At 46.7% G+C, this 27439-nt stretch overlaps 1 protein-coding gene, 1 long non-coding RNA gene and 1 pseudogene across 2 annotated transcripts in view; 1 reads left to right on the forward strand and 2 right to left on the reverse strand.

Moving 5' to 3' along the window:
- Positions 1–16654, reverse strand: part of Rarres1 (retinoic acid receptor responder 1) — a 32398-nt gene extending 15744 nt beyond the window's left edge. Inside the window, exon 1 of the mRNA XM_028867234.2 lies at positions 16313–16654. Within this exon, the coding sequence (XP_028723067.1) occupies positions 16313–16558 (246 nt within the window). The 5' untranslated portion in view covers positions 16559–16654. The remainder of the gene's footprint in view (positions 1–16312) is intronic.
- A 27-nt stretch (positions 16655–16681) lies between these two features.
- Positions 16682–19038, forward strand: LOC119088167. The gene is made up of 2 exons (XR_005091764.1): positions 16682–17848; positions 17989–19038. It is a non-coding gene; the product is annotated as an uncharacterized LOC119088167 (long non-coding RNA).
- Positions 19039–24257: 5219 nt separating this feature from the next.
- Positions 24258–24351, reverse strand: LOC114691756 (annotated as a pseudogene).
- Positions 24352–27439: the final 3088 nt, after the last annotated feature.

A 27439-nucleotide genomic window follows, 5' to 3' on the forward strand; every position in this document is an offset into this window, starting at 1 on the left:
TCCTGGAATGCTGGGGCTGTTGTTCATGTAAAACACAAGTTAAGTGTTTTCACTTTTGTAAACAAGCTTGGTTGCACCAACTGCACAGGATGTGTGCTTGATCACATGTGGGCAGAAGTATGTTAGGATGTGTAGTTGCCTCTGATTGGACGAAGGCAGGAAGTACGTAGCCTTGTGGGTTTTGCCTTTATAAGCCCTTGCCTAATGTAATTTGGAGCCATACTCTGGGAATTCCAGGTATGGATCTGGCCAGTATCCATGGTCTTGGCCAGTCTTTAATAAAGCTTGCTTTAAATTGGGCTCAAAAATTGTGGTACTGGCCTTATTCTTGCCCGGTTGGCTTAACAGTGGCAAGCACTTATACCCACTAATCCATCTCACCAGCCCCTGAATTAACTCTTGAGCCATTATTAGCCAGACAAAAATATGGACATAAAGGGTAGGACTTGGCATATCAGGGAGAATGGTTAGAGCCCACAGAAGGCAATGCTCCTTAACCACGGGTTCTAGGCCTTTAATGGCTTACTGCCCTGGCTCTGGGCCCCTGCCCTCCACATCTGCCCTTGAGGATCTGGCCATGGGCCCAGCATGTTCCCTAGGGTTTCATAGTTTCTGAGTGCAGTTGTATCTGTGGGAGCCAGAACTTCCCTCGGGTTTCCAGATGGGGGAGGGCAGAGATGGAGGGGAAGCCCTTTAAGAGAAGAGAAGGAGGAAGAAGCCAAGCCAGATGGGAAGCATCTGAGGTGTGCAGGAGGACTTAGCAGAGGTGATTGAAGTGTGGAAGTGGACAAGATCCTCCAGGATGACATATAGAAAGAGAAGAGGCAAGAGGAACATGAGCCTTCACGTCAATAACAAGTCAGGGCTGCTGATTTGCCAGACAGAAGCATTCTTCAGAATCTTCCTTATTCTGAAATAATCCTGCACATTTAATTTATTTTTGTTGTTGTTTGCTCGAGATGGGGGTCTCACTTGTAGCCTTGGCTAGTCTGGAACTCACTATTTAAAACTCACAGGGATCTTGGAGCACCAAGATTAAAGGCGCTAGGGGACTTAAGATAGTATTTACATTATTACTATCTACTATAATAATGTAATACTACAGTATTACATTATTACATTGTTACATTTACATTGGAAACACATGAAGCTAAGTGAAGTCCCAGTAAAATATTCTTTAGCAGGAGGGGGTAAGAGAAAACCATAGCCAGGTTCATCAAGGCTTCAAATGTCACACCTAGCTCATCGTGCACCACGGAGAAGAGAGATAACACTCACGGGTCCCAAAGACTTTAATAATTCACCACAGAAGCAGGTCACTGATAGATCAGGGCTGAAGGACAAGGACTCAGGAGCCTTGCTTTTTCTGGCAGCCCTGAGCAGGGGCAGAAGCTGGCTTTATAAGCACAAAAATCACAAACATTTGTTGCCAAGTTACAATTAAAAATTTCCCCATCAGGAATCAAAGACCAGGGACTTTCCTTGTGGGTTCCGTCATTGTCAACCGACACAGAATGTAAGCCTTTCAGTCCAAGCAATCAGATTCATCTGTCCTTTCTGTTGTTAGGAACAGCCATAATGTCTTAGAGAACTGAGGGGCGTAACAGACTGTTTCTATTGTTTAAGGAGGAGGTTGGTCAGCCACTGGAAAGCTCTCAGCTCCTCCAGGGCTTGGGAACCTGAACTCGACTGCACCCTATAAGTAAAATGGAGTCTGAAGTCAAAATGGCAGTACTTGGGACAAGATGCTTTTGTCTGCTCCCTTCATAAAGGGAGCTAGTCTCTCTCTGAAGGGTTGTTTTCTCTGCTGACAGGATCTGCTTATTTTAACTTGGCACCCTGAAAGCTTCTACTTTTCATCCAGGATAGGACTTTTGGTTCCTTTTAGTCATTCTTTATCGGGTATCAAGGCTCTCCCTCCTATCTAATCTCCCCAAGCCTCCCCCTCTTCCTTAGCCTAGTCACAAGCTGCTTTGCTGGCCCGTGGGAGATAAGGCCCACGAGGCCGGGCCACTTTCATCTGGAGTGGATTGACTTTGCTATTCAGCACCACTGGCTCCAGGATCACAGGGTGTCTGCCTTACCCCCATCCCTGGGCTAGGTGAGGGGAAAGCAGGCAAAAACAATACCATTGTCTGCCCTCAGGTAGCCTAGAGCAGAAAGAACTCACTCATGTGCCACCGTAGACGTGATTATCGGATTAGAGTGTTGACTTCTGAGCTTTGAAAGGCTAGGATCCGATCTAGGGATCTGGGGGTGGCATCTGAGTCCAACTCTGAAGATGGACGAGGAACTGGAGGGGAGTGGGTGAGTCATCTCATAGGGAGTGAGGAGAAGGGTGAAGGGGCCGAGGGGCAGCCAGGAGAACTGGAGGACAGAAAGGCTAGAGTCAGCGCCTGAAGCGGCTGACCAGGTGGGAGAGGACTGCCCTGAAGGTTACAGTGCGCATGACGTGGGGGAGGGGCTTTAAGAAGGCCTCTGGTGGGAGAGCAGAGAGGGATACCCACAGCAAGGAGAGGATGGAACAGAATGTAGAGAATGCAGGAGGCTTCCTGAGTAGACACTAGGCGGGAGGGGCTTGAGCCAAGGCAGGGACCACGAATGTGGTCCAGCATCCTTACAGAAGGACCCAGGTTCAGTTCCCAGCACCTACATGGTGGTTCACTGCTACCTTTAACTCCAGTTCTAGGGGCTCTGGCAATCTCTTGTGAGGGCATCAGGCATGCATGTGGTACACAGACATGCACACATCCACGTTCACATAAAGGAGTAAATCTAAATTTTTAAAGCAGGTACAAAAAGAAGTTAAGCACAGTGAGAGTTGATCAACCACGGGCCACATATATGTGGTTCTACAAGATTATTATGGCCTCTGTGTCAGTTGTAGAAAAAATACAGTTCCCAGGGGCTTGAGAAATGGCTCAGTGGTTAAGAGCACTGGCCGTTCTTTCGGAGGACTCGAGTTCGGTTCCTAGCAGCCATATCAGGTGGCTCACAACACCTGTAACCCCAGCTCCAGAGGATCTGATGCTCTCTTCTGGTTTCCATGGGCACTTGGAAACACACACACACACACACACACACACACACACTCAAATTAAAAATTCTCAAAAGTGTAGCCTATCAAATTACAGATAACGTGTGACCCTTGATAATAAATGACTGTTTCTGGGTTATATGCCTGTTACACTATGATTTGATCATTTTAGAGTATATTCTACTTATACAATGAAAAATTTGTGGCAGAACCCTCTGATGCTCTGGGTTGGCAGCAGCTGCACATAGTTTATCTTCATGCGTCTCTCAGTCACACTCATGAGCCACACTGAGTGACAGTACCATCTAGCTTTGTGTGATGACACTCTCTGATGTCCATACAAGGAAAAATGGCCACAGTGTACTTCTTAGCACACATTTTCATTGTTAACTGATGAGTGACCATAATTCAACACCAAAAACACATTTTATACTGAGACAACATGCGATTGTCAAGGGTCATTTGAGATGCTCATGCATGCAGAATGACAGACAGCAGACTGGGCCAGTGCTGGTACTTCATAATACTCTCCATGCATTAAAGATGCTAAGGCAGCTCAGAAGGCCTGCTTGAACTCTGCAGAAGGAAATGCAAAGTAAGGAAACTGAGTCGCCACTACATAGCTCCTAGAGTACCAGCAATGGGACGGTGGATGGGATCGATTGCAGGTCATGACTTGGGGTTACAACAGCCACGCCTGGCTGGTGGGAGGCTAGCCTGGTACAGCTTGGCTATCAGCACTCTTCACAATGAATCAAACCAAATCTGTGTGGGCATTCTCCAAATTAGAAACCTTGCTCCGTATGTCTCAAAGAAGCTGCGAGCAGGTTGATGAGGCACTGGCTCATGAGAGTGTTCATTGAGGCATGATGTGGTACGTGGGTGTTTGTGAGCAGCTACTGTGAGGGTGCCTTTGTGGAGTATTATACGGCAATCCTAGGGAACGAAGTAGGTATATATATATATATATAGCAACATGGACAAATCTTAAAAACCTTGATTTTTACAAACCAATATAACTTCCTAAAAAAATGGTTACAGGTAGAATATGCAGCTTACATTTGGAAATTGCTGCCAGTGGTGGGGGTGGGGGTGGTGGGGGTGGTGGGGTGGTAGATGGTGGGTGTGGATGTGGGGACAAGCATAAAAATGACCCCTCTCTCTCTCCTTCACCACTAAGGAAAGGTGACTATGCACTTTGAACCAGAAAGTTGCTTCTTCAGCACACCACCCCTACCCTTTCCAAAACAAATTTGCAGACAGACCTTTAAAAAGACACAAAAGCCTTTAAAAACATTAATCCAACTCAAAGTGACATGGTGCAGGTGCCCCGCCCCATAGCTTAGGTTAACATTTTCATTAGTTTTCTCATTGTCAGAGTGACTAGATCCAGGTAAGTGGTCAGCACAATGCCAGGTTTTGAGTCTACCCCAATTCCCAGGTCCTGGGATGGCCCCTCATGATCAACGGACCCCCTCTGGCCCACCATGCATCTGCATCTGTGATGTAAAGTGAGAACGTTCAGTTCACAGAGCCAAACCCAACACTGTACAGAGACAAGCCAGCCCTAGCTCTCCCCCCACAGGGAGTAGACTGCAGGGGAGATCTGAGTGGCTAATGCCCGGCATCCCATGCCACCCAAACTGACCATCTGCAAAACAGATGAGGAGGCCCATGCCACTTCCTTAAACAGAGCCAGAGGTAGAGTGCATCATTCCCATGCGTTCCAGAATAAAAGTTCTTTGCCAAGAAACGGCAAACAAAGCAAGTGGCCATGTGACTATAACACAAAAGAATTAGTAGCTCGTTAGCACAGGCTTCTTTTTAATTCTGCATCAAAGGGGAGTTTATATGCTTCAGCCTAGAACATAATGCCTTACAGACTGGACCTTTGGTGGCGTGGAGTTTATACTGAATCTGGACTCTGTGCATATAGTTTGTCGATCCCTTAGTGCCTGCTCCCCAGTGGCCGTGAAAAGAGTTGTATCTGCCCTTCCTGGCTGTACTGTCCTTCTGGCTGCTGGGAATTGTTCAGCACCTTGATTTGTTGGGCTTGACTTGCAGTCCTTTGGGAGGGCGGGGCGGGGGGCTACTTTTAAAATTCTGTTTGAGAAAACATACAGTGGGGTGCCTTCAAAGAACTAGATTCATCACCCTATACCGATCTTCCTTTTTTGGTAAGAGAAATGCTTCTCAGATCCTTATCAAATCAATACCATGTGCTTATTTAGTGCTTATGTATAAAAGCACCCTGCAAGCCACTGGGAGGGAATGAATTTATGTCTGTACCTATTACAACCAACCAGGCCCATCTATCTATCTATCTATCATCTATCTATCTATCTATCTATCTATCTATCTATCTATCATTTGTCTATCTATCTATCTATCTATCTATCTATCTATCTGTCTATCTATCTATCGTTCTTGTCATCCATCTCTACATATATACCACTCTCATTCTATGCCTCACCTAACTTCACATGGATCCTGTGTAGGAACTTATATCACAAAGCCTTGAGGTAGATAATCCACTAATGCCATTTTATAAATGAAGAAACAGGCAGCTTGTCCCAGAACAAAGAATTGCCCACTCAAGAGCTGTCAGTTGTGATCTATCCCCAGAGCCCATCCTCCCAAGACTGCAAGCACAGAAGTTGGAAAAGCAGATCTCAGCAGCCCTTCCAGGACAAGGATGACAGCGAGCCTGCTCCTGCTGTGTGGGCATGAGGGAGAGGCGGCCAAGGCAGACCTTGTGTGTGCCTGCAACCCAGATCCTGTAGATGAGAACCTTTCTCAGGGAGACAGTGGCCGAGGAGGGCCTGTGCGCTAGTTTGCTGAGGTTCCATAGCAAAGGACCACCAACTGGGTGGCTAAAGCCAGGTAGTTGGTAGTAGGTGGAATCCATCTTTGCTTCCTCCTGGCTCCAGGTCATGGATCCCATTCCCTGGCATCCCTGGCTTGCAACTGCATCACTCCAACCTCTGCCTCGGTCTTTAAATGGTGTTCTTTCCTCTGTCTGTAGCTTCTCATGACCCTTTTAGAAGGACAGCAGTCACTGGATTTAAGGCCCAGGCTAGCACAGTGTGACCTCATTGTCCCTGGATTACATCTCCTGAGACTCTCTTTACAGCTTGGGTGTAATGATGCTCTGGGACTGTACCTAAAGGTAGACCCTTTTGGACGCATGGCTCAGGGTAGATGTGGAAAGTGCCAGAAAAGACTAAAAGACTAAAAGACAAGAAAGAGACAGAAAACCTGCTCCAGACAGAGCAGAGTGTGATCCAGTGCACAGGAGCAGCCCAGCTTGAGAGTCAGCACATCAACAGGGGGTAGACTTGGGGCTGAGGTCACAGTGCTGGACAGGGGCCAGGTTAGAGGAGGTCTCTTACCCAGACTTTATTCTAGAGTCGTGGGTGTTCACCAGAATGCCCCAAAGGGGCTTACTAAAACCCTGTGTTCTGGGCCCACCCACCAAGTATTAACTCAGTCAGTCTGGGGTGGGGTCTGAGAACTTGCATTTTAACAAATTCCAGCTGATATCATTGTTGCTGGTCGTGGGACCACACTTTGAGTTCTTTCTAGCTGCTGGGCGGTACCATGGAAGTTCTGAGGGATAAGACGGGACAAGTAGTTCATTTAGTAGTAAAGTGAAGGCATCATCAGGATCAGTGATAGAGAAAAGTTATTTCAAAGTGTGGTCAGTCAAAGACCCAGAGTCTCCAGAGAATCAAGCTATGATACTGCAGAAATCAAGGTGGCAAGTTTACCCTTTGCCTGAGTAGCAACTGATGGACTATAAATCTAGTCAGGGCTATTTTCCAAGAAGAGACATTTGGAAAAGGCAGTCTGAAATAAAACAATTTAAGGAAAATGTACTTCTTGCTTCCAATCACATGGGTAAGTCCTTTGCTGTATTGTAACCAGGCACTTACCCATGTAACTATGTGTAGCTATGCGTAGGTGTCTTAGTTACTTTTCTATTGCTGACAAAGCACCATGACCAAGGCAATCTATAAAGGAAAGTACTTAATTTCAGGTTCATGGTTCCAGGGGGTTAGAGTCCATGGCCATCATGCTGGGGAGCTTCCCAGCGGGCAGGCAGGATTTCAGGCATGGTGCTGATGCAGGGCTTCATCTTGATCCACAGCAGAGAGAGCTCACTGGGAATGCGATGGCACTTCTTTGGGTGACATAAACCCTTGAGAATCTTAGGGGTCAAAGTTCTCTACTCAGTAGGGTCCTCCCACATCTCTATCCCAAGTTACAGGATCCCGTTCCTTACTAGTGAGTGGCCTCTGAGGCTGGGATTGGAGTTTTTGTTGTAATTCAGCCAGTCTCATCATGAGGGCTTTGGTTTGACTTTCTACAACTTGAGCTCTGTGGCTGCTAAAGATTCTTTTCCGAGGGACACTTAGAAACCTTTAGACTATGCATATCTGGAGCCGGGCAATTGTAGTACAGAGTTCATTCTTTCCCTTTGCTACTATATCCTGAGATGCTAGGCAATGGTTAATTTTATGGAGCTCACTCTTTTCTTTTGTTAATTTATCTAGGGACACTGAAAGCAGCTAGACAGAATCGTTTTTTGTTTTTGTTTTTGTTTTTTTTTCTACCAATTGTCAAGTTTTATGTATGGAGTCACCAAGTTCTTTGCTTCTCATGGTGAGTGAATTAGGATAATCCAATGCATTTTTCTCAGGTGGTTAAACAGTTCACACCATGGACTTCCAGCCCTCTCCACACTGCTGCTAGGAGAGGGTGCAGGAACTGGAGGTGTCGGCAAGTTGGAAAGCCTGTTCTGGAGACTTTTAAAAGGCACGGTGGTGCACATCTTTAATCCAGGCAGAGGCAGAGGCAGAGGCAGAGGCAGAGGAGGCCAGTCTTTGCTCTGTTAAAGCCCCAAAGCCCCAGGTTCTAACACCAGTGAAGGAACGCCTCAACATCAGGGTGGATGAACTTGCTGATGAGAGTGAGGACAAGCAGGCAAAGTACAAGCTTCCTTCTCCTTTGTCCTTTTAGGTGAGCTGCCACCGGAAGGTGTGGCCCAGACTTAGGGTGGGCCTTTCCACCTGAGTAGTCGGATCAAGAAAAGTCCCTCACCGGTAGTAATGCCCAACTGCTTGCGTTTTAGTTAATTCCAGATTTATTCAAGTTGGCAACCAGGATTAGCCAGAACAGCAGCGTGTGTTCTAAGACCCTTAATGGATGCCTGAAAACACAGACGATACGAAGCCCCATATTTGGTATTTGTTGTATAAATGCATGCCTATGATATTGTCAATAAACTAGGCACAGTAATGGATTAATAGGTTAATCTTAGTTGTCAACTTTACTGGATCAAGAAATGAATGCCAAGAGTATTGGTAAAGCATGCTTCTAGATGTGTCTATGAGAATGTTTCTGGAAATAATTGGCATGTGCTGAATGGAACGGAGAAGAGAAGACACACCCTGAGCATGGGTCTCATAAGCTAGAGGTGCGGATGGAACAAAAAGATGGAAGGTGGAGGAAACTTATACATTGGATGATTTCTCTTCCTCCTAACCTGTGTGGCACTTTACTTAGAATTTATCTAAAATTCTGAAAGAAGTTGAGTGACTATTTTTAATAGTAAGTTTGGTTTTTGTAATTCCATACATGTACTCTGTGTTCTGGTACATTCAGCATCCTGAGCAGGCATTCTTGCTGTGGCCGTTATCTGTGGACTAGCTTGTTCAGCCTTGAACATGCACTTGTACAGTTACCCTCTGGGCCTTCAGCCTCAGGTTAGGACCACAGCATTGGTATGTTTTGTTCTTAGGCTTTCAAGTTCTGGAAAACTAGTTTCCCAGGCTTTCCATCCTGCAGGTGGCTACTGTGGAACTATCCTGCATCTAACCGTGTACGCCAATCTAATAAATCCCCACTTAAATGATACGTACATCCTATTGGTTCGGCTCCACTAATGACCCCTGACTGATACAGCGAAAACTAATACTAATAAAATTGAACAATTGTAACATTCTATAGTAACATTTTGTACTCTAGGGCCATTAATAAATAAAATTGCTTCAACACAAGCCCTCTATTACTGTGACAGTTGACCTGATAACTAGCATAGCTACTAAGTGACTAGCAGGAGGGTAGCATATACAGTGTGGATGTGCTAGACCCTTGGGTGATTCACATCGGGCAGGACAGAGTGGGCTAGCATGAGGCTTCACACTATCAGGATAGCATGTCATTTAAAACTTGGCAATTATTTATTTCTGAAAACTTCCACTTAGTATTTCTGCTATTGACTATCGGCAACAAACCACAGAAAGCCAAAACCAATGTGGTCGTGTCATGGCTATATATAGCACTTGTATATGCACCAAGAAGTCAAAAGCACATGTTCTAAGTGCAGCTCTACCAATTCAGGCCTTATTTTCAGTAAAAGCTGTTCATCATCAACCACAAAGTTATTTTCGTCCTAATGGATCAGAGATGGTTCCCTCTGTATCTGGAGCAGAATCTTATTAGGCTCTAACCAGTGGCAGGTCTCTTGTTTTGCATTGTCTCTGAATTATTGCATAAGTCATTGAGACGTGAGGTATGAGTCTTAAAAAGAAGCCAAGGAACTCGAAGGTAAGTGACAGGTATTTATCCTACGAGCAGAGTTTACAAATCTAACTCCCCCTTTAAACTCATTGGCAACACAAGATCTGGAGTGATAAGACACCCAATGCTCGCATGAGAACGGAAGCCCCGTGCTCCAGCAAAATACTCCTTCCTTTCTCCTCTCCACCATTGCTAGCTAAACCCTGCCTCCCTCCTTCCGTCTTAGGGTCACAGCTGGGGACTTTCCCTGTTTTCAGGCTGGGGAGGAGGGCAAGTGAGAAACAGGTTAAACTATCAAAAGCTCAGAGGGCTTCTAGTCTCCCCTCACCACACTGGGACCCACTGGTCTAACATTCTGCTGCTAAATGTCCCCTCCATCTTCATATTTGGTGGGGAAAAGATAAATGTCATGCTATTCCAAAAAAAGCAAACATCCCCGCTTTATAAGGTTACTTTCATGAGTCAGGCTTAGTTGGAGAAAAATAACTCATTTGTGAATAAAAATTGTTGTGCTGTTCTTAGGTTCTGGAGAGAGTGCATATCATATTATGCCCTGGAATCATATTACTGCATTTCCTCCTTTCAGGCAAGGGCAGATAAAATAAACTGAGTTCATTTTAAGGAAGTCAGTTACTCTCAGAACAGGCCGCAGCCAGAGGACTAAAGGAAGTCTTTACCTGTGGACGACAGTTTGCAGGAGCTGCCCGACTTAGCGGGTCAAGACAGAGCGTATGTTAGCTTCCATTCGGCAGAATCTGGGTATGAGTTCTTGACTTGGGGTAGGAAGCTAGAAGGGAAATTGCCAGAACCTGTTCTCAGCTTAGTTCATCTCTGGGCCCATGCTGGGACTAAGAAGGAAAGCCTAGATGTAAGAGGAGCTTTCGAGGTCTCCTCTCTCCACTGGGCAGTGCAGGAGCAGAAGTGATGTGATGCTCCTGACCTGCAGAAGCTTACAGCGTAACCCAAGAGGCAGACATGACCACAAAGGGGTGTGTTGTGTGTGTGTGTGTGTGTGTGTGTGTGTGTGTGTGTGTGGGGGAAGTTGGATATTCAAGAGCCAAGTCAAAGCACTCCTCTGGTTCATCCCAAGAAGTGGGGCAGAAGACAGATGGTTCCCATGAAAGGCTGCCATGGTTTCAAGAGTCAAGCTAAGGGAGCAAGCACAGCCATTTCCCAAGAACCAACAGTGCATGGCAATGTGGGAAGTATTTTCAAGGGCCCCAGGACTGGTGTGGTTGAGCAAACAATGGCCTTACACATTTTACGATGCAAAATGGGATTTCCCCGCAAGGTCCTTCATAATCATTATATCATGAATAATCATAATGTACCATAATCATTCTGATGACATTATCCGAGGTTATTCTGGAGACAGGAGATGCGACATTGCTGGCCTGGAGGGTAGGAGCTGGAACCATGCGCCGAGGAGCACAGCTGGTACCCAACAGGGGCAAGGGAACGGGGCTTTCCCTGAGCCTCCAGGGTCCCGAGGCCCTGGGACATTTGGCTCCCTTCCTAGTGTGACCCACTTCAGACCTCTGACATCTAGAACTGCAAGTGAATGTATCTCATGTCTTGAGCCCACGAGCATTATGTAATTTGCTGAGTATTTGCATTCAATTTCCAGTGGAATCATTAAGAGCCTTAAAGGAAGACTTCAGGGCGGACTCCTGTGAAGCATACCCCGCCACCACCACCAGTAGTCTGTATTTGGGGCACTACTAATAACACATGATTATAGACACCCTGGTCTCATATGTGGAAAACCAAATAAAAAAATGTGGACAGGGGAAAATAGGAACAAAATCAACTTATTACGAATGGTTGAGGGCATTCCTTCTTGCTAGTTCATCTGGGTACAGTGAGCTTGGGTGACTTGGGGCAAGGGACAAAGAAAGCCACGTCCAGGTTTGACACCACTGGCATTCCCTGCCCAATGCTGGACCCACACTCTGCCCTCCAGGAGCTGGGGTGGTGGGCAAAGACTGTAGTCTGCCTGAGCATCTTCAGGCTGGGGCAGGAGTGTGCTACTCTGCGTGGCCCTCTGCTCTGTGCTATGAGGTCTGCCCCTTAGGCAGTGTGCAGGCCTGGAGACAGCATGATCCTATGGGGGTGCCTCTGACCTGGCTGCTGTCTCACAAAGGCCCTAAAAGTTAAGAGCTTTTTTCTGTGACAGAAGACATGACTTCACTATTTTATTATCTTTTCTCCCACACATGCAGTGCAGCCTCTTTAATCCCCCAATTTTTGCTTCAAGGTAATGTGTTCTACATAATGCATTGCCCTCCTATTCTTAATGACCGACTCTGAATTATTGACATTAATGGAGAAAAGGATTCAAGGAGAGTCGTAATTAGGTGTCTAATATTGTGCTAAAGTGCCTCGTAGAGTGAAAAGTGATGATTCTTAGTGGAGTGCATGCACTTGGGTCTGTATGGCCCAGGGGACGAATGCTGCTCCTACTTCAGACCTGTGCTAGTCTGCATCCTGGAAGAGCAGCTGCAGCTCTACCTTCTGGCCTAACAAGTGTGGCCCATTGTTTTCCCAAAACCAACGGACTGGCCTCCAGGCCGGCTATTCAAGAGGCACTACTACCTGATGAGACCCTCAATGTTGGATGAGCTGGGAAGAACAGGTATAAAAAAAATGTGTCATGTCCACTGACCCAGTTTGTTTCCTATTGCTGTGAGAGAGACCAGGACCAAAAGCAACTTGGGGAGGAAAGGGTTCCTTGTTTACACTTCCCTCTCACAGTCCATCACTGAGGGAAGCCAAGACAGGAACTCAAGCAGGGCAGGAACCTGGAGGCCTGGACTGAAGCAGCGGTCATACGCTTTCCTGGCTCCCTCCCCATGCCTTTCTCAGCACGCCCCCTCCCCACCTTCTTAAATACAACCCAGGACCACCTGCCCATGGTGGCACCGCCCACAGTGAGCTGGATCCTCCCACATCAATGATTAATGAAGAAAATACGCTCACAGACTTGTCTACAGGCCAATCTGATGAAGACATTTTCTCAGTTGAGGTTCCCCTCTTACCAGACTTGTGCCAAGATGACAAAATACTGCCCAGCGCACTCACAAAGTCCAAGTTCAATGCTCTGGAAAGAACTGATGAGGTTGTCTCCTCAACTCTTACTGTGAGGAAGCCAAGATTGTGGAAGAAGGAGGAGAAGGAAAGAGTAGAGGATTGTGTGTCATATCCTTGCTAAGTGCACACCCCACTGGCAGTGAACCAAAACAGAACTGAAATGATGCCCGTGTTTTCTTGCCAGGAAGACCCCTATGGAGCTCCAGTTAAACGGCCCCACGTCAAAATAAAAGGGATACATTTATGCTTACTGGTTTTTATTGGAATGAAGCATGGGCAATCCCTCCCCCAATACACCTTGCCCAGCTGTTCGAAATGTGTCTGGTCCTGGATGAGAAATGGGGCACTTACCGATTCCCCAACGCTGATTCCTGAGTGAGTTGGCTTTCTTAGGAAGTGTGTGCCCACATAACTGTCCTCAAATCCATACATCTCAGTGGAAGCAGAGTATCCAGGAGTGGAGGAACCCCATGGGCCTGACCCAGGCAGGGCACCCAGTTAGCCTAAGAACTTCCAACACCACTGGGAATCTACTCCACTCCAACAGTGGTCCTGAGGCTGTGCCACGTCGTAGTAGAAAAGTAGAAAGTTTTTGGTTATGGCATGATAGTGTGTGACCAGGAACAAGGTGACATCAGGTAGGGAGAGCAGAGAACATAGGCAGCTGTAAGGTCTCATCAATCGGAGAGACCAGAGACCTTGGGCTTTCTTAAACCATAATCTCCAGTAATTACTGCATTTGACCACCAGAGGGCAACAGCGTTTCTAGAATGAGGACTCGAAGCTCTAAGAGAAATCAACGAAATCTTTGAGCTGGAAGAGGTCTTTAAATATGGTCCCCTGGCTTTCATGGTTTTTTGTTTGTTTTTCTGTTGTTTGTTTGTTTTCCAGATGAAGTCTGCACCAAGAATTGCATCCCTCATCATGACGTAGTTCATGCACATATATTTGGACCACACTGTGAAACATCACTCTTCCTTTAGTTATTCACTCTCGAGTCATTTCATTACATAGGACTTTGGGTGTAGCTCAGTGGCAGAACATGTGCCTAGCATGTAAGGGGGCTGTGGACTCAATCCCTACACCCAAAATTAAAACAACTGGACCCACAGAAATCGATTTCATAACTTGCTGATGGGCCCTTACTTTGAAAAACTGACTTAGTCCCAGCCCTCGTGTTAAAAAAGGAGTAGACTCACCTCTAAATGAAGAAGGATCCCTATGCCCCTATGTGTTACATTTGTCTCACTCAGGCATCCACTTGCTCCCCCTTGCTCAGTCCTGGGTGCAGGACAGATACAGTGTGGCAACCTAGTGCGTTATACTACCAGTGCCCCTGGAATGAAGACTGTGGGTGGCCATCTACCAGCAGCAGACAAGCACCCTGAGTGCTGTGGCTTCCCTTATTGTGGGAGTGCCTACAGACCTCTCTGGAAGCTGCCCTCATCAGGCTATGTTTGTGTTCTTTTAGGTGGCTGAGCACTTCAAAACAAAAAGTGTGCCAAAGAGGCCTTTCCTAGGGATGCTGCCCCACATATAATTTAAGGCCACAAAATCCAGGTTAATGCCTAACACAAAATGCTCCAGAAATAGCTACTGGGTGATGGACTACCCCAAGACATATTTGGATACCTTGCCTGCTTTATCACATGACACAACCTGTATAAACCCCCGTGTTGGCGCAACATGTTATTTCCATCCTAAGTGGGATGATAGCTAGAGAATGCTTACATCTACGTCTTCAGGTTGTGTGGCTCTTTGGAGGTAAAACAGGAGCCAGTTTAAAGTATAAATATGACCTGCTGCAGATCCCAGGAAGCCAGCCCCATACGATCGATCCCCCACCAGGAATCAACTCCCATTCCCAGCCATTCTCCTTTATTTCTGCCTTCCTCACAGACCTTTGCATGTCCTTGCTGGATGGTCATCTCCCCAACATTGGCCTGCCTGATCATCTCTAAGAGTGGACCTTTCTTTAGGAACACTTTAAGGAAAACAATTTCACTAGATTCAGGCAGAAATTGATTCTTGGCACACTGACTTCTTTTCCTTGTCCCCCACAACCACAGAAATGTTAAAAATCAGGGGGGTTAAGGGAAAACACAACATCAGGGAATTGTTTCTTGGGGCTGATGTCTAAGATCCCATGTTTTATTTACTCTCCTACACACCCCTTGCAATGAAGTAGGGTCTCCTTAAAGTTCAGGAACCTTGTACAAGTACAGATGATGAACAGAACCAGAGCACTTGGTGAAGGGAAGGGGATGCATTTTCCTTCAGGTTTTGAGATCTAGCTTATTTCATAAGGATGCCAAGGACTCCTTTCCCAAGGGGTGGCCAAAAGCACAGGAATGCAAGGTATTTAATGGTTTTTAAAAATTGTATTCTGTGTGTGCGTGCAAGCCGTAGCAGGAAGTGGAAGTCAGAGGACAACTTGGGAGAGTCAGTTCTCTTCTATCACTCCTAGGTCAGAGGACCAAGTCACATTATCAGGCTTGCTGCCAGCTGCCACCATTACCCAGTGGCCATCTCACTAGCCCTGTTTTATGATTTTAAAAAATCATCTTGGAACGAAGGAAAATGATCCCTGGCCTTTGAAAACTGGTGTGCTTTGTTAGTCTGGTTTTTGTTTGTTTGTTTTAATAGAGAATTCTCCCCTAGATAATCAGGGAGGTTGCCTTCAGGGCTCCTCTTTCCTCCTTGAGAAGAAGGCAAGCTCATAATGTGACCGCATTTCTCTAGAGAACTAGTAAAAGCTGGAGCTTGGAGTGAGGAGGGGGTGTCCCCGAGACAGTAAAGTTTTTTTTTTTGCTTGTAAACAGTCACAATAAATTGCCTTTTTCTAGAAATAAGGAACAAGGCTGAACGTCCAAAGGGCGGTTCACATCATCTGATCCTAGACAGAGGACAGTCTTCACCATCCCACCGATTTAAATCTTAGGCTCACAGCTATGTAAGATCTAAGGCCGCGGGTCTGTGGCTTTGTAGAACATCCAGGGAGCCACATTGCCTTTGGGACTCTGCACTTGTGTAAAGTTTTAAAATCTGACGAAGGGGCCACGCAGCTTCACTCACACAACTCCACACCCACAGTCACAGCCTGGAAAGCACCGGCTTTCAGTTCCTGAAGAAGAAAGCTTTGGCCCTCTCACTTGTCGGTTAGATCAGGACGACGCCAGAACTAGGTGGTCCCTGCACAGGCCTATGAGGAATCTTTATCCTGAAGCCTTTATACAGTAGTCTGCAATCCATAACCAAACAGAAACGAAACACCAGAAACTTGTCTGCGATGCTGAGAGCTGGCTTACACTTTGAACACACTGCCCCATAGAATTAAGCCATAGGTCGGTTGGGTACATGATGCACATCCCAACAGCATCCCATGCTGGGTACCCCAACCACGGGCTGTCGTGGGACCCTCTTTTCGGTCTCCCCAAACGTCCCTATCATGATGCCTTCACATGCTAAGTATTTCTGGCCTCGGAAATACCGAAAAGGCGGAGGCAGCGTTTGAGGACTCTGCGCCCCTGGCGCGGCACGATCTCGGGGTGGGAGCGCGGCCGTGCCCGCGCGTGTCCCTCCGCGTCGCGGCCCACTCACCCACGCGCGGCCCTCCTGCACACCGGCCAGCACCCGCAGCGCGCTGGGCGAGCCGGCGCGGAAGTTGAAGAAGTGCAGGGCAGTGCGCGCCGCCAACTGCAGGATCCCGCGTGGCAGCCCCACCGCCGCCGCCGGGGGCCGCGCGGGGACATCGGGGTGCTCCCGGGCAGCCGCGCGCAGTGCGAGGCTCAGCAGCAGCCAGAGGCTCAGCAGCAGCGCGGGCGCCGGGGGTCGACGAGGCTGCATGGGCGCGGATGGCGGGGGCCAAGGAGACTGCGTGGATGCGAGAAACTTGCACCGAGCTCCCCGAACCGGGTTCGCGGTGTTCGCGGAAATAGGCCGCGGCGGCCACTCCCCTCCGCCCCCGGGTCACCGCCCTTCCTCGCCGCCCCTGTCCAAGCAGAAGGACCAGAAAGCGCCTCCGGGAAAGCGGGTCAGGGAGCGTGTCCCCGATTACGCGGTGAGAGGGGCCAGAGGGCAGTGGGGCGCCTCTTCGAGGGCACACCCCGACCTCCAGCTCTGGGGACCTGGCTTTGTCGCCTGAGGCTGCTGCTGCGATTTCGCAACTGTCTGGTTTTAGAGCGAACCCACCCCAAAGGTTAGCTGCAAGTGAAAGAGGAGAGAGGTGACAGGAATGGGCCGCCTCAGGCCTTGATGGGGACTTCAGCGTGCAGAGGGCGTGAGCAGGTAGTGAGCACCTGCCGGCCAGCCTGGAGGCAGGGAGGAGGGGCTGTGGGCAGCAGGACGGAGGCTCTGACAATCAAGGAGATTACTTAATACTGGTGAGAGGCCTTGGGTTGAAGCCAGATTCTAGTGCAGTCAGACGTGCCGTCAGACGTGGATGCAACGTGGCAGTGAAGGCAAGAGGTGGCTGCTGTTTCTAAACCTCAGTTAATAGAGAAAGCCCGTGGCGGGTGCTGAGAGACTGATGACTGGTTTCTTCCCAGGACCAACATGGTGGAAGGAGAGAACATATTCTGCCCTCTGACTCCCATCCACCCACCTCCGACACAAGTTAAATAATAAATGAAATGTATGGAGAGAGAGAGAGAGAATGAATACAGGACAACCAGAGATAACTCAAGTGTCTCGCCCACCTCATCAGCAATGGCCAAAGAATGGTTGAGACCCAGCTTGTTAAATCCTGCTTGCGACCGAGAAAAGGGGTCACTTGGTTGGGTAGCTTCCCTGCCATTCCACCCTGCAGCCTACTGCCTGCCATCTGCCTTAGACTCCGGCACTCACAGATGGGATTCTGGAGCAAGCCATTCCATGGTCATCAAGCCGCAAGTCCGTGGACAATGAGCAACCATGCAAACAACACTCCGCCCTGTGGCCCATCTGCACTGTCTTTCCTTCTGCAGATTTGTGAAACACCTGGGCCATGGGGAGATGAGGATGAGCAACCGGATAAACATCTGGAGCACACCTAGGCAGGTGGGGCTCAGACAGTCAATGAGGTCAAGAGAATGTGTCCTGTGCTGTTTGTAATAACACGCTCTGCAGAAAATTGAGGACGGATCAGGAAGCCCTAAGGTAGAGATTTAACCCGGGTCAGGGCTGGAAGTCATATCCAGAGGGGACAGCAGAATCATTGGGGTAGATGGAATGAATACTTAAAAAGGCCCAGACACCCTTAATTTCCACTTTATTTTACTCGCTCTCCTTGTCTCTAGACTAACCATGGTAAGTACCCACACGGACACTTGGAAAGCAAAGTGGACCTCTGCTGTCAGAAAACATGGATCTCCTAGTGTACATGGGTGAGATGTGGCCAGAACACCTGTTCCCCCTCCTGCCACAGATGCCAATGAGCAGGGAGAGGTATTGGATCTTTGTGTTGCTCTATATTCCGAAAGCCAGGCAATTTGTGAATGCGGCAGATTAACACCCCAGGACAAGCTGCCATCCCTCCTACCCAGGCAGCAGGAGGGAAACAAACAGCCAGTCATTCCAGAGCTGTCCTGCCCCTCTGCTCAGGGGGTCAGCCACATCTCTGAGACTTGAGATGTCTGTGTCACTCTCGTCCTCTACTCAGCAGCCTTCTTTCATTCTCTGAATATTGAGGCCCAGGAACTTTCTGGGAATAGGGACTCTAGTTGGTGTCTTCTGGAATCAACCTGGCATTCGTCCAGGGCTGGAGAGCTAATGCACAACAAATAAGCTCTTCACAGTGTGTCTGTACTAAACTGTTAACATACCCATGCAGATTCTTTTCGATAGTATGGGACACACAAGTGTCCCTATCCATATCCCCTGTCAAGACTTCCCAGTGCCCCCTGGATATGCATGTATGTGCAGAATACCTCTGGAAGAACCAACCAGGCACAGCCGCAGTGGTTGCATTTGAAGGACAGAAAGGAGATGGAGCATGGGAATGGGGGGGGGAACTTATAATATCTGCTTCTGATCTGTATTATCACCACAGGTAATCCAGAGCCCGCAGCATGCGCTTGGAGCCAGGATACTTGGGTTAAGGTGAATTTCCCATTTGTGCTTGGGTGGCACCTCCTACCTTACTGAGTGATTGTGAGGTTCAAGCATGTATGTGCTGAGCACAAAGTAACGACGATTTGCAATTGCTGTTATTAATGTTGTTGCTATCAAATTAGAAAGAAGATAGAATCTTGACAAAGAATAACTCCAGCTGTGACTTTCTTTATCATAAATGATAAAAGGCATTGTGTTTAAAACTGCTGGGCTATTCAATAAAGGCTTAGATATTTCCTCAGTATAATGTTTTATAAGTGCTGTTAACAATCAAGACATAAATCTATATTCCTTCTTTGTTTTTTCCCCCTGGCAAAGATGAAGGTAGATGGGTTTAGCAGAAGGATAGGGGTGGCCCATCTACCTTCGTCTATAAACATCTTTCCCATCCTGTCTGACTATAGAGGGCTGAAGCCCAATGAAGCCCAGACAGGATGGGGAAGAAGTTATTTCTGAACCATGGAACCAGGGACCCTGGCTGATTCCTTGGGTCTTCATCTCATGTTTTAAGAGGCCTTGGCTTTTGTGAAGGTTAAACCCCATGAACTTACACATTCCCTATACCGTGTTCCTAGCCCATGATGTCTGTCTCAAAACTCCTTGAGGAAGGCACTTGGCTGTTCACAGAAAAAATAGGATCCCTACTTGATAGTGCCAATTGCTTTCCCAATAGGTACAGTCTCTGGTCTCTGGCCTCTGCCATGAAGGTGCTTTGGGTTCTTGGGGGGACTTCATGTGTCCCCCCCACCCGAAGCTCACAGTGGCTGCAGTGAAACCCTAGGGGTACTCTTGGAGTGAAATGCTGAGGTTGGAGCTTCCAGCGCCCACCCACATCGCCCCACACTCTCCAAGGGAGTTGAAGTCTGCAGTGCAGAGGGAGGCGGCTGTTGTCGAGCCAGAGTCTTCTGAACCGAGGAGGTTAAGGACTGCAAAGCCAATTCTTTTTGAAGACTGAAATGGAGACAAGCAAGGTTTATCCTAAAGAGATGCTGCAGCAAATAGGAAGCTCATATTTTTTTTTTCTGCCAACAAGGAAAAAGTTCAAGGAAACCAGTATTTAATCTTTGTACTTCAGAACCCAAGCGGACAGGGCACTGTCCAGTTGAATTTTTTGGTGAAAATGTTACATTTGCACTAGGTCTATGTAACTTCAACTATGCTTCAGATATGGCAAATGCAGTTGAGGAACCGACATCCTTATGTAAACTGATTTAAATAGACTTAACTGCTTGTGGCTGGTGATGGCTAAGTCTGACAGTCGAAGAACTGACCTTTGGCTGCAACATTTCATTTAATGGAATGGCAGGTGGGATTTTGGGAGCAGTGCTTTAGACAAGTGCTTGATGTTTATGGAGTACGCTGGGAACTAGAGAGGTTACGGCGCTCGCTCGGGGTTTGCGTCACCTTCTGAGCAGGGAAGGAGGTCAGCTTCACTCAGGCATGGTCTCATCTCTTCCACAACTGCAGGTGTTACCGGGGTTGTTTGGGTCAAAGCTGAGTGAGCCCTGACAGTTCTACCAAGCTCGACGTGGCCACTTGTCCCCAATAGGCCAGTTGCAGAGATAATAGTGAAAAGCAGAGAGAGGAACAGATAAAGAGGTCTAGTGACCCCCCCCCCAAATCAGTTTTCACAGTCCTGATATAAGAGTTAGATTTGAATAGAGGGCAAGAGGTGTGTATCACCAAGCAGTCCTTGCCAAGGGGTGATGCTGCCCCATGTCTTACCCATCACTGTCTCTGCCTAGTCTGTCCTGCAAGGTGGTCATCATATGAGGTGTCAGAGTTGTGCGACATCTCTTCTTGGAAGACAAACTCCTCTGGTTAGTACCAGCCACCAGCCATTCCTTCCTCCCAGAATGAGATTCCCTCGGGGAAACTGTAATTCTTTGGGGACCACTGTTTCAATACTCAGAAACAAAGGGAGGGCACAAGTGTCTCTCTTTAGAGCATTTCACTCTTGTCGGAACAGGAGACCGAGGGGGAGTTGATGGGCTTAGACTGTGGAGGCAAAGTAAACTGAGGGAAGTTGGCATAATTTTATTTCAAAAGAAGAATTCTGCTGGAGACATTCAACTCAAAGGCTGCTTTTGGAGACTGCCTTTCTGTCTGTCTCCAGCAGGGGAAAGGCATTAAGTTGGGCTCACAGGGATATGGAAGGAGGTGATGAAGTTTTCCCCTTCACATCTCAGTGAGCCTGAAATGGCGTTAGAAGTATCCCCCACAATGTGTGTGTGTGTGTGTGTGTGTGTGTGTGTGTGTGTGTGTGTGTGTATGTGTGTGTGTGTAAAATTTCACATGCTAGTGTTGGGGGTGGGGTGGAGCCCTACAGTCCTGAAAGCTCTTACACATGCATATTTCCTGGTTTTGTTTCATCTTTTTTAATAAAATGATGCTACTACAGCCAAGGTGAAAACTAATAGCTTCCCTAGTTCTGACTAAACCCTGAGTAAACTCATTTCATTTTACCAATTTCCATTCCCTCATTTATTTTGACTTGAAAAAAAAAATCACTATCCTAATTGGTAGGTTTATGTACTCAAGTGTCTAGTAACCAGCCTGCCTGGAGTCAGGCCTTCATGAGTCTAACTCATGGCCCAGGAGAAGCTCACAGACTAGCCTCTGGACACTGAGATGCAGCTAGGCTAACAGAAGCTTCATATAACGTCTGTAGTTTCTATAGAAGATGGAAGTATGAAGTTTCCCATGCTCAGATTATTTGGTGATCTCCCTGTTGCCTGTACATGACTCAGCAGGGCAGTCTGTGTTTGCGTGTCCCCGCTCTGGATGTAGGAGTATCTCTAAGTAGGAGATGATTAGAAGACCTGTTAGCAATTTGGTACTCCACTTAGCTGTGGACATGATACAGTTCTTTTAAAATCCACGTGTACTCATGCTTGAAGCTCAAAGTAATTTAAGTTATATGGATTTAAGAAAAAAAAAGCACTGCTCATTCAGACTCAATAAACTCATTTTGACATGTCATTGCCAACAGATGGTTTGCTTTGTTTTTTAATATAATGAAATGGAAACAGCCAGTAATCTCTGTTAGATTTTGCAATTTTCTGGCGCAAGCCATCAATGTTGGCATGTCATGCTAGTTCAGAAGATGTGTCTATAAATAAAGCTAAGCCATGTGAGTCTGGTGATTTTGGCACGGTGTTTTGTTTCCTATCAGTCAGTTAAGGCAGGACATTTGCCATTCCAAGAATGAATTAACACTACACCTTGTCTACACTACACCTTGTCATCTATAAACTGAGATGTCAAATAGGTTATTCATTGGGACTACTTCACTTTTTTCAGCCAAAGAACACTGAAATCAAGCTTGAAATAGTAAACTATATTATTTTCTGGTTAAGAATCTGGTATATTCATTACAGACAGAATCACATAATAAAAAAGTCCCCCGCTCAAGAAATGGTACTTAGAATTTTATGTTCTTCAAAGAAAATTCCAAAGACAGAAGATCATAATGAATTAAAAGGTCATAATTAAAAATGAATAATTTTTACTGTGTGTGTACATGACCTTCGTGGATTGGTTGATTTGGGAAAACTGTGATATTAGTGCTTGTGAGTTAAGTTTGCATAGATTATACTATCAAGGCGGATCAAAGCCCGCCTTTCATGCCGCAGAGGAAGGTGGCTGCCCACATACCATGCATGGCCTAGATAGCAGCAGTGGGTTAGAGTGCGTGGTCTGTTTTTCCCGTCTTGCCATTCTTTCCGCAGCACGCATTACAGGGCGTGTTTACACTAGTGAGTGGGGTAAACACAAGCGGCACTGGTAGGGAGGTGACACCATCACCTCGGACACATGAAGACTCCAGTGGGTTGAGTCCCTCTGAATGCAGTGATCCCATGGCTGGATCTTCGTGTTAGGAAGCCAATCAAGCAAATCTGGGTTTGTGGTGTTTCAGAAGAGCGAGCCAGGGGCAGCTGCTCCAGACAGAGGGGGCCTTGAGAGAGCGAGTTACAGGGGCATCAGGAAGGAGAATAGTGAGGTCAGCTGGAACAGGACCAGTAACTTCCTGAGGTAAAGGAAAGGAGAATCCGGGGTTCCACGATGGACAGCGCCTGGCAGACAGCTCAAAAGCATCCATGTATCAGGGCTGCAAGAGCTTGCACAGGGTTAACTTGATTCTGTGAACACTGAACTCCAGTTCCAGGGGATCCGATGTCCTCTTCTGGCCTCTAAGGGGCCTTGCACTCATGTTCACCTCGATTCCCATATTTGAACAAAAAAAAAATCTTAAAAAGAAAGAAAAGAACTGAGAAGCATGGCACGACAGAATGGGGTCTGGTTCCAACACAGCTAACCTGATTGGCTCGACCTCTTCTGTGCAGAATGATGGATGAGGAGTGGATTACGTGATATTTGGAGGGAATGTCCACTGTGAAGCATCTTCATTTAGCTGCACCTGTTCTCTGAGGAGAGCTTGGTTAAAATGTCTTTTCTTTGGACTAAGTCACATTTTCCACGTTCTGCAAGAAGCTATGCATTCTCTGACTACCCTGCAGGTGCCACACATTGCCTAATTAGTAAGATATTTTAAGTTTTTAAAAATCCAAACCCCCAAAGATCAGTAATTTTGATATGTCTATTGTTTAAATTAAATAAAGCTATTGGGCGTTAGAAATGTGATAAACTCTACGATTCATTTTAAACTGTGAGAAAATTGATGTTGCAGTCCGGACAGGTGAGGCTATTCTGCAATAACACGGTGCCTGTACGTCAGGGCTTCATAACAAAGGTTCATTGTGTGTCTTACTATATGTACATGCCAGTCTGGCTGGAAGCATCACTGTGTGATTTCCCATTGTCTTAATTTTATGAGGCAGATGGATGGAGCAGACTTTAGTGGAGCATAGAGCATTGCTATGACCAAATGAAAAAGAAAGCGTAGTAAGCATAGTTAGACTCTTATGTTCCTGACCAGTGGAGACATGTGTTGCCTCTATTCGCCTTCTGTTATTCAGGGTCAACAATATGGCTCAGTGGGTAAAGGAGCTTGCTGCCAAGCTTGATGATCTGAGTTCACTCCGCAGGGCCCACAAGGTGGAAGCAGAAAACCAATTCCCTCAAGCTGTCTTCTGATTTCCACATGTCCCATGTGCGTGTGCACATAATAAGTATAAGATATATTTATGTAAATATATACACATAAATAAGTATAGAAATAATACAAAGCCAGGTTTTTAAAAAAAGACTGGGAGATAATGCAAAGTATGTTTAAGATTTTTTGTCTTTATTTCATGTGTGTTAGTATTTTGCCTACACATATGTAAGTGCCTGACATTCATGTAGTACCTGAGGAGACCAGAAGAAGATGTTGGGTCCTCTGGAACTGGAGTGACACTTGTGGGCTGCCATGGGAATGCTGGAAACCGAACCCGGGTCCTCTGGAAGAGCAGCAAGTGATCGTAATCATTAAGACTTTTCTCTAAAGAAAAAAAAAAAAAAGGAATGTCTCAAGAATTTGTATGTCATCACACAGGGCCCTTGCTAATCTCTGCATCATTCCTATTTTGGTATGTATTGTTGACAAAGTGAGCACAAAAATATGATTTTTTTTTTTTAAAAAAAAACATGTCATAGAGTTACTGGAGTTGTTAGAGTCAGAGCCCGGGCTCAGACATTCCTAACAGCCACCTGTCCTCAATCAGCCAGTTGAACAGACAATAGATAAAACCAGAGAGAGGAGGTAATTAAGTGTAGCAAGGAAATCCAATGACTGCCTAAGTCCATCTTTGGGAGTCCAGACAGGAGATTTAGGTTTAAATAGGGGTAAGCGGTATTTATAACTAAGAAGTTCTGATCAAGGTGTGGTCCCACCCATCACTGTGACCCAACAGTATGTCATCTCCTGTCTCTGCTCTGAGGGGGTCTCACAAACTTGTCAGAAATCTCTTTCCCGGCTGACCCCAGACTCCAGCCTTTCCTTCTCCCAGCATGAGACTCCTGAGGCTTCCAATTTCTCAGGCACAACTGAGTCAGTAGGTTGATGCCTTTCCAGACTGATACAAAAACACTCTGCTCAGGAGACTGCTGGCCTCACCTCCAGTCACCACAGCTGAGCATGTGTGCTACTTAACATGGTATCAGTTCTCCACCCCTGGAAACAACGACATCTGGAAGAACTTGGGCATTGTCATAAGCATCCTGAAAAAATTAAGTTTCCTAAAGAAAACAGAGCAAGCACGGGGTCAACAGAGGCCTCCTGGGTACACAGGGCTTGCTGAACTTCTGTTGAACCCTTTAGGAGATACTGGTTTTCACATTTCCTGACGATGCCTTCAAACTTTCCTTTCTCTAGCTTATCGGGTCTTTCTTCTGAACACTTCTTTTCTTTGCAGAGTTTTCAGAAAGTCTATGTGAACTGAAAGATGCTTGAACTACTCTTGCAAAGATTACACATACATGTGGATACACTGCATCTCCTGTCCTTAGGGGCTCTGCAGTCTTTCCCAGCTCTTACATGTGTGGTGCTGTCTATGGAGCAGAACACAGTAAAAAACCATTATATCATCTCCCACTACGTCCTTCATGGTGGTCAGAAAGAGATGATATGATTGAAATTAAAAACAAATAATTGCAGGTGTGAAGACTTCTCTAATTGTCTCCCACCCCAAACTGTCTCCAAATAGAACAAATACAACAGAAATGCAAAAGATTAGTGTATGGGTAAGGGTTTTTGTGGCACAAGGGCTTCTAGGCAGTTAGGAGCCAAGGAATACCACAAAGTCACAACACAACAAACTCCACAGGAGACTTAATGGGGAGAACAGAATGGTGGTTGCCTTTGACTCGGAATGGAGACAGTGGAGGGCTGGGTGGGGGGTAGGCTTTCACAGGGGCTTTGGAGCATGCGCGGTGAGCTAGTGGAAAAGCACGGAGTGTTTGCACGTGTTGCTTGACCATTCACTCAAACATTGGCTGTTAAGGAGCTCGGGGCCAGGCCAGGGCAGGGTGATTTTACACTGGTTGGCTGCTCTACAATACTTTCGGTTATTTAACTGACTTTAATATTTCTTTCACGCTATATGTTAGAAAATCATAGACTGGTTACTTTCACGGACTATTTACAATCAGGCACTATTTTAGCTAGTGCCTCTCAGACTTGAGTGTGCATCAGAATCCTCTGCTGAGCAAAACCCAAACTGCTGAGCCTGTCCCCGAGCATTCCAGGTCAGTGGGTCTGGAACGGGTTAAGATACAGCATTTCTGGCAAGTGCCCAGGAGACAGTAATACTGTGGGTCCCAGTTTGGCCACAAAACACTCCAGGAGCATGATGCAGGAAATTGTAGGTGAGCTGCTGGGAAACCGGCTTCCCATGTTCCCCCAACACTAGGTGTTTGGGGGGTGGGGTGGGGTGGAGGGGATGGGGTGGGGTGGGGTGCGATGGGTGGGGTGGGATGCCATAGTTAACACGACAAAAGCATTAAGTCAGAACCGTGAGCTAGAAAGGGCCAAACAGGACCAGCTCTTCCGCATTTCTCAGTCCCAACACAAACCATTTAATACCCCTCCTCGCGAGGCCCGCTTCCTCTTGGCTCACCCTCCAGTTGCTTTGTTCTTGTTTATAGAACAGAGGGTTTCAGTAGAACATTCTTTTTAAAAATTATGCAAATTTCACTGAAGTCTTGAGGGGAAAAAAAAAAAAAAAGACTTAATCCTTTTTCTAGTTCCAGCATTTCGGCTTCTCATAAACAAGTCCCCGGGGTGAGGGCTAACTGCACCCTCTTCCTCGGAAGTCTTGGAGTCCCTTGCCAAGCACAACACTCTGGCCTCTACCTGACTCCCCACTTAGAGTCCTTGAGTCCTCTCTGGGATGGTATCACAGGAGTGCTCCCCAGAGCCACAAACCCTGCACATCTTAAAAGGAATCAGGAGGAGAATTCACAAGGGAAAATAGATTTATTTACAGTTTTGCCAAACCAGGGGGAGGGACTCCTAGGTTCTTTCTGTCTTTTCTTGTAGTGTGAATTATAGCGGCCATTTTGTAGGAAAAAAAAATGAACCAAAGCTAGGAAATATTCATGTCAATTTGTCATAAATGTGACACCTCTTCCTGGGAAATAGGTTCCCATCCTGTTGGCAGCAGGGCCTCAGTCTTTTCTGTGACCTAGCATGGGATTCTAGAAGAATTCTTTAGGGTCCACTGTTTTTCTAATCTGATAGTGATAAAGCATTTCTCTATAGAATGCCTTTCTTACCAGGGCCACAGTAATGCATACGCTGCCTCACCAGTATGAAGTCTATGGAAGAAGAGAAGGGATTGTACTGTCATGTGGGTGTCCCTATCTCATTGCCTGTGAATCTCAAGCTGATAGACTTCCAGGGCCAGGGTTTCTTCCCTGGGGAAGTGAATTGACACCCAAGTGAGTGCTGGTGGCCATACATCCTGTTCCCTGATCTCTTCCCTGCTTCTCTCCTGAGTACCGGAGAGCCTTGTAGACCCATCTCCATTCTCAGATATGGATAAGGTGAGACCCCCTACTCCTGCCTTGTGGGCTCTCTTCAGAGCCCTTAATATACTGTTTGGTTCTGGAGCCTGAACTCTCCTCAGAGCCCCACCATGCTGTGGTCTGTTTGTCTATCAAGATGTTAACAATTTCTTGTCTAACTCTATATCC

Source organism: Peromyscus leucopus, chromosome 6 (assembly GCF_004664715.2).
Source record: "Peromyscus leucopus breed LL Stock chromosome 6, UCI_PerLeu_2.1, whole genome shotgun sequence".
In the NCBI taxonomy this organism is placed as follows: domain Eukaryota; kingdom Metazoa; phylum Chordata; class Mammalia; order Rodentia; family Cricetidae; genus Peromyscus; species Peromyscus leucopus.